Source organism: Elephantulus edwardii, unplaced genomic scaffold (genome assembly GCF_000299155.1).
Source record: "Elephantulus edwardii isolate Elephantulus edwardi_28Jun2011 unplaced genomic scaffold, EleEdw1.0 scaffold00227, whole genome shotgun sequence".
Classification (NCBI taxonomy): domain Eukaryota; kingdom Metazoa; phylum Chordata; class Mammalia; order Macroscelidea; family Macroscelididae; genus Elephantulus; species Elephantulus edwardii.
The window spans coordinates 2,627,267-2,635,125 of NW_006399977.1; the positions used below are offsets into that span (position 1 = coordinate 2,627,267).

Sequence of the window (7,859 nt, forward strand, 5' to 3'; positions counted from 1 at the left end):
GGCAGTTCTCTGCTGATGTGCTGTTCTAATCGTTTTTGGATGATCTTCAGTAGAATCTTGCTTTCATGTGAAATCAATGACACTGTGTCACAAATAGTGACTAAGGCAAATTATTAACAAATACTGTACATTAAATTCAGAGTGAATAACTAAAAATTTTCTATTTCTGTGTATAGTATTTAGCAAAACAAACACAATTTTTCATTTTATCTACTTATGTTGAAGCTTAAGGGTAATTTAATAGTGAATGACTGTATGTTTTGGTTTTTTCTCTAAACAAGGTTTAGAGTTTTCTATCTAGCACCACACATTCCTGGGATCCCAGCATGATGTTTTAGAGGGTATAGGAGTGATCTCTGGTGACCGAGTGTTAGGAAGTTGTGCTGCAATCAGGAAGGCAGGTGGTTCAAATCCATCAGCTGGTCCAAAGGAGAAAAATGGGCAATCTCCTCCAGTATGATTAAACTGCCTCTGAAAGCCCACTGGAGGGTCAGCTCATGGGTGGGTTCTGACTCAACAGTACAAAATAACAAAAGGAATTTCGAGGGGTTAACACCTGGCTGCTGGAGGAAGGAAAATCTACCCAGATGCACTTTAGTTGAAAAGCTTGGAAATCTATTCTGAAAAAATCAGTTTGAAAACTTTCTGGAGCAGCACCATTCTACTCTGACACAAATGGGGTCATAAGTCAGAATCAACTTGAAAGCAACTGGTTTTGGGGGGGCTGTTGCACAGTATTCACGATGTAGATATGCCACAGTTTCATTCTATGCAGCAACCCAACTACTTAGCACACATTAAACTCTAAGTGAACAGCATTATTTACTTCATTTGATTCTCATTTTTAAATCTATCAGACTGTTAATTATCATTTTCAGAGTTTACTCAAATATGCGAGTTCCACTGGAACAAACACATGTGGCAACATCATTCCTGACCAATTACCCAAATCAATGTTTTGAGCCACTATGAGACCTTCTGTATAATTTATTGCAATTTGAAAGATATTTCTCGGGCAACTCTTAAATCATTTCATTGGCATTTTATCAAGCCAGAAAATGGCTCTAGTTCTTTTCCATTACTAAAGTGAAATAGTCAAAAGGATAGTGAGCCAAGAAATATACAATCATAAATTATAGAAACTCAGTTAAAGTTATAAAACTTTCATTGTTATAAAATATTCCTTGAGCTACGATTCATATACTGTGCATATGCTACCAATTTTCAAAACCAAGAACCTTCCCTTAAAAGCAAAAAATTTAAAAAAAGCAAAAAAATCAATTCAAATTACACCATTTCATCTCTGTAATTTGTACACATTTAGTGTAATTTTTATTTCTAAGAGAAAATTTTATTAAGGCAAATATATACATTAATTTAGCCACTGTTCTGAGAATGGTTATTCATAAATTTCTCTATAATTTGTTCATAAAATAGATTTTGTTTTATATATATAGATACAATCAAGAGAAAAATAACTCTGAGTTGGTTCTGGCTTAGTGACAAACTGCAGCAACAAAGATACCAAGTTATTCAATTGTTGTCTACCAGCAAGACCCCACCAGAGGGGCTTTCAGGAATGGTAAATCATATGAAGGAGACTGCTCTTCCTCCTCTCATGGAGAAGGTGGTAGATTTGATCTGTGTAACTTCTGTGGGCAACACAACTTCTTAGCATTAAGTCCCCGTAACTCCCTAATTATTTGGTAGGGCCTATAAAATTATGTTACCATCTGTTGTTGTCTATTGCCATCAAATCGAGCACAACTCATCATTTAATAAAGTTCATAGAGTTTCCAGAGGAATGTTGTTTAGGAAGTGGATGCCACTCCTGTTTCCAATGTTACCATCTAGTTGGAGAAGTAACTATGAAAATGTCTTATGTTCATTTTTATAATAAAAATATTTCCACCAAGTTGCTGACAATTTTAATTTATTTAACTATAATAAAATGATTCCATCTTTGTTGATTAAATTTCTAAGTGAAGTTAGAAAACTCTTTGCAGAGGCCTTAGATTTACTATACAGTACTATTAACAGCTATCATTTGTTTACTGTGTGCTAGCTACTATGTTATGTGCCATACAAATTCAAGACACTATGTCTTACATAAGTTCTGTACTATAGGTACTATTGAAATTTCTAATTTAAAGCTAAGAATAAGGTAAAAATAAATAAAATGTGTGAAGAAGAAGGAAAGGAAGGAGGAGGAAGAAGCAAACAGGAGAAGAACCAAGCAGATGTGAATGCAGGTCCATGTTTGTGAACTCTGGTTTCCATGTCATGATGGCAGGTGAAATAATAAATCTGTCTAAAACATATTTAGCTAGAACAAAACTGTGGTGGGAAGTACATTCTTTCTTCTCACAAAAGTACCATAAATGGAAACTGCAAATCTTTACAGCAGAAAACTGCCCATTTTTCTCTCTTGGTGCAACTGGTGGATCTGAACCACTGATCTTCCTGTTAAGTAGCATAACATGTTATGCTCATGCCACTAGAGGTGATAAGCAACACCTCATAATCTACGCTAGTCTGTCATTTGGACAGATGGGCATTTTCAATTCTGCTTGACATACCACCACTTAAGTCTCCTACTGCTTATTCAAATTCAATGCATTTGAAACTCAATTCAAAGTCAACATTTTCCCACAAAATGCAATCACTCTCCTCTCCACTTTCGCTAATAGATACGGTATTATTCTTTCAGACAATAAGATCTAAGAAAACACTCAGTCATTTGTGTCTGGGCCAATCTTTCCAATTCTACGTTTACTGCCAGAAACTTCCCTCAGTATTCATTACATTTTGCTGAGACCACTGTCAAGCTTCCTAACTGACCTTTGCCTTCACTCTCTTACAGTTCTACTCAATCACAAGTAATTGCTAAATGAGTATTCTAGAAGACCATCTCTGGACATTTCGCTCCCCTGTTCAAAAACAGATTCTCTCTGCTAAACAAGTATAGTTAACATCCTTTACATTATCTAAGCTCTAAACTAATCTCAGTGGCATTTTATTTACACCTCTATGAAGGTACCTTTGCCTTCTGCTAGCTACTACAGCTGCTTCAGTATAGGTCTTACTTCCTCACCCCAACTTAGTTGGCTGTTTCAGGGCAGGGAAGACATTTTGCCTTCTCCCCACAGAAAACAACAGTATTTATGAAAGATGGAAAGTAAACCACAGAATAAAACAAACAAACAAACAAAAATTAGGTTATCCAATTATATTTCAGTTCTCATTCCTGAAAATGTAGTCTTTCCAAAATGAGTATATAAAACAAAATTTAGTTATTACCTGTTATTACATTTATATCTGGGTACTGGTTTTCACACAGACTAACAGTTTTGCTATCTTTCTCAAAAGCCTCTCGAAGTTCTTTCTTGACCGCTGCTGAACCACAAAGTCGATACAGGCCTACTACCTAGAAATAAAATTAAGGCCACATTAAGGTAAGTTAGAGATAAACTTAATAGTACAAGATGTACAAATCACATTAATTTGGAAATCCAGTATGTTCTGATGACATTAAATTTAAAAAATAGCTCAAATATAGCTCTTGAAATCCCACTGTGAACTATATTGATTAATTTAAACTTTTAAAAAGCCTTCTACTCTTCCTTTAGAGTCAAGCAATACAATACTCTTATGCACAGACTAGTTGACCATCTTAAGTAAGTTTAGTTTTATAGGCTCAGCCAATTATTTCCATGCCCCACGATCCTGCGCCTTAATGTCATTTATTCCAGAGTAAAATTAAGCAACATGATGGTTAAACAAGAGTATTAGAATCTTAAAAGACTTACTCTAAAAATTCTTATCTGATGACCTGAAAGTCATCTAACCTTTTAAAAACTCAGTTCTTTATCTATAAACTGCATAGTTAAAATGACATTCTAGTATATTATTTATGTAAAGCCATTATTATAGGGGGGAAAGAAGATTTTCTGAAAGAAATGAAAGTATCCTGGGTTTTCTTTTTTAAAAAAAACTTTTCTAATTAATTGACTATAAAGCAATGAGGGGGGAAATATAATTCTCTATGATACACTGAAGGTAAAAGAAAATGTCTAGTCCAAAATTTATATGACGAATAGACTATTACCACCCCAATCTACTTGAATATATTTGTATTTTAAATAATTTATAACAGTGCAGAGTCTTAAGAAGTTCATTATAAACTAACAGATGGGCCATGAACATGGTCTCTATAATGAGAAAGCAGGTCTGATAAATCTATCAATGTTCTTTTTAAAATCTTAGGTATGCCATTTGACTTTCTATACAAGTCTCTAGTCAATTCATAAACCTGCTCTTTTTCATAGCTACCACTCTGAAAGGAACACTTTAGAAGTCCTAGATAGAGTAAGAGTAGCATGTGGAACAAAACTCAAAATCACAAAAAAGATCAGTCTTCACTAGTCAGTAACAGACTGGTAGAATACCCAAGCCTGTGACCTTGAGAAAGCTTTCAGGCTTGGAATGAAACTCACCTCAATGGTTCAGTTTCTGACCAAATTACAAGACAAATCTATAAGGTGATACACACTCCTTAGAACAACCAACCACTATCTATGGAAACATTCAAAAGCAGGGAAGGATTTGTTGTTGTCTGCCACGGAGTCAGAACTGACTCATAGCTGACACTCCAGCAGGTTTTCAGAGCCCAAGGACAACATTCGGAAAGCAGAGAGGGATAGGAAAGATGGAAATGGAAAACACAAAGAGAAAATTATATGAGTGATACTATATCAGTAGCATGGAACAAAATGTGTGAATTGTTAAATAATGAATTGTTGAAAATTCATACTGTATTGTTGAATAGTGAATTATTGAAAATGGATCAGCTATCTAAACCTTTACCAACTTAACAAGTTTAAAAAAGATAACAGGAAATAAAAGAGAAAGTCATTTGTTTCAACAAGTATAGGCCACAGAACAAAGAAGACAGCTAACAGGCAATTAGGGGCAAAATGAGTAGCCTCAGGTCTTCCAACCAATTCTGTAAAGTTGCCTTGGGGAGGGTACTATTTTGGGGAATAAGAGAGAGAGAAAAGAAAATTAAGAAGAATAAGTGGTTGTCATCTATATTTCCACATCAAAGACTACTTATAAAGATCAATCATCTTGAATGAAAGGAAGAATTACAGATAATGAAATTATTTCAAAATAGAAATAAAGTAAAAATAAACAGAGATTCCCAAGGATTAGCATTTTAACATCACTTTATAATATATAAATAATAAAGAGACCTGCTTGTACAGTGACATTTCCAGATTTACTTATAGCACTAAGCTTTTCTTAGTCATTAAGTAGCAAACAGGTAGAACAGCATATAAGAAAAAAATGTTACAAGACTTTAGATAAGTGGCATAGGAATTCAGTGAAGTGGCAGGCAGGTTTTCCCATGGAAAAATGTTACTAACAGACACAGGAAGGTGTTATGTAAAATATTTGCAATGATAAGTTATTAAGTAAAAAATAGTAAAGAGCCTAAAACTATTTCTACAAGATGGTAACACAAGGTGCCGCTACATTCTAGAGGATCAACATAACGTATAAGATTCAGGCATGTCATGGGAAGAAAATTCAACTTTCCTGCTCATTTAAATTAAAGGTGCACTGCAAATACCACATGCTTTTCCGGCCACATCATCTCAAGGGCACTTTAAAATTGGAAGAGGTGCAGAAAATGAAGTTAAAATATTAAATAAGATCAAAGGAAATGTTACCACACTAGAAGTAACTAAATTGATTAGAAACCTCCAAAAGAATGATACTTAAGTTTCCCCAAATCTCCTAACACCTGGGGGGGGTGGGCAGGGGTGGAAAGACATTTCCCTTAAACCTGAAAAGGAGATGAATCCAGAAGAAATTAAAGTCTTTGATACTCTAGTAGTAGAGAATATATTAATGGAACATGTTAACACACATAAAAAAAAATTCACATTATAAAGAGAAAAAGAAAACAAAAAATGGAAGGAAGTTCTAATCCAGGTATTTCTGAGGCTGTTTTAGAATAGAACTATAGTTTCGAAGCTGATTTCTTGAATCACTTGATGCTTGATGCCTCTTCCGATGGATTGAGTGTGATCTCTGTAGTAATTTTTCCCATTTGAAGCAGGTGATGGGTGATAATAGTATTGAAAGCTTTTGGAAGATACAAAGGCCCTTGACATAACTTTTTTGTATTAATCTATCAAAGCTGTATTTTCACAGTGAAAAACCAAGGGGAAAAAAAAATTTAAATTTAAACAGTACTGTTGCTGAGTGTACTGAGCAGATTCTGACTCAGTGGCCTCATGTGACAGGCAACTGCCTTAGAGGTGGTGTCATCACTACAGGGGCAGAGCTTCAGGTTTTTCTCCAGCAAAGCAGCTGTGTGAGTTCCAAACATTAACTTTTTGGAGGGTAAGGTAGGGAGTGGTAAAAAGAGAAGCAAAATAAGCAGTAAAATCATCTTTAAACAGTACAATTCTAAATGTGCAATGTAAGAGTTACTTGCTAGTTCACAGAAGAGAAATCTTCATTAATTAAATCTTTCTCAATCTCCATCACAGACTAAGAAACACTGCTTAAAAATGTTATCTTGGCACTAAAATAAATTAGAACAGTCTTACGCTCTTTATTAAAAGTATAGTGCTATCAGAGTTACATATTTTAATAGTCAATTGTAGACATTTCTGTTTAATAATTGGCTTTAGGACATCCCTAATCTCTGAACTTTTTACAGGGTGCTTGAGGAAAATAAAAAGAAACTATAAACAGATGTGACCAAAAGCTGGACTTGAAATTAAAATGACTTATTTACTTCCTCAAAGACAACATAAAACCAGACTTGATAGCAGCATATATTTAAATAAAAAGATATTTTAAAAGTTCAGGAAGCTTCAAGAAGCTCTGCATCTATTTTTATAGACATATGCGATTAAGAACCAAAGAGATAAAGTGACTTGCCGAAGATCACACAGCTAATAAAAATAGAGACGAAACCAGAGTCCAGGTCTTCTAACATCTTAATGAAAACTCCACTAATACTGTATCTAATTCATTCCCATTTTAAGATCAAAGTTGTTGTTGTTGTTATATGCCGTCGAGTCGTTTGTGACTCATAGCGACCCTATGTACAACAGCCCTAAACCCTGCTCTATCCTGTGCCATTCGCATTGCCTCTGATATACCCATCCCGATTACCCCAGTCACTGAATCAATCCACCTCAGAGAGGGTCTTCCCCTCCTGCGCTGTCCCTCCACCCTACCAAGCATGATGTCCTTCTCCAAGGACCTGTCGCTCTTTATAACATGTCCAAAGTATGTCAGACGAAGCCCCAGAATCCCTGACTCCAAGAAGTAGCCTGGTTTAACCCTCTCCAGGATGAATCTGTTTGTTTTCTTGGCAGTTCATGGTACATTCAATACTATTCTCCAGCACCACAGTTCGAAGACATCAATTCTCCTTCTATGCCCCCTAGTCATTGTCCAACTCTCTGATGCATAACAAGTGATTGCAAAGACTATGGCCTGTATCAGGCGCACCTTAGTCTCCAGAGATACACTGTTGCTCTTGAGTACTTTAGAGAGGTTCCTAACAGCAGGCTTTCCCAACGCAATACGATTTTTGATTCCTGGCTGTTGGTGCCAAGAGTGTTAACCGTGGAGCCGAGCAAAGTGAAGCTGTGAACAATCTCAATCTCTTCGCCATCCATCCTGACGCTAACAATTGGTCCAGTGGTGAGAATCTTTGTCTTCTAGACACTGAGCCTCAGTCCATACAGAAGGCTGCAGTCCTTGACCCTCTGCAGTAAGTGCTCAGTTTCAGCAAGCAGGGTTGTGTCATCTGCATAACGCAGATTGTT

General features: G+C 35.7%; 1 protein-coding gene across 1 annotated transcript in view; it reads right to left on the reverse strand.

Moving 5' to 3' along the window:
- Nucleotides 1-7,859, reverse strand: part of SYDE2 (synapse defective 1, Rho GTPase, homolog 2 (C. elegans)) — a 44,824-nt gene that overhangs the window by 13,901 nt on the left and 23,064 nt on the right. Inside the window, exon 4 of the mRNA XM_006898364.1 lies at nucleotides 3,301-3,427. Within this exon, the coding sequence (XP_006898426.1) occupies nucleotides 3,301-3,427 (127 nt within the window). The remainder of the gene's footprint in view (nucleotides 1-3,300; nucleotides 3,428-7,859) is intronic.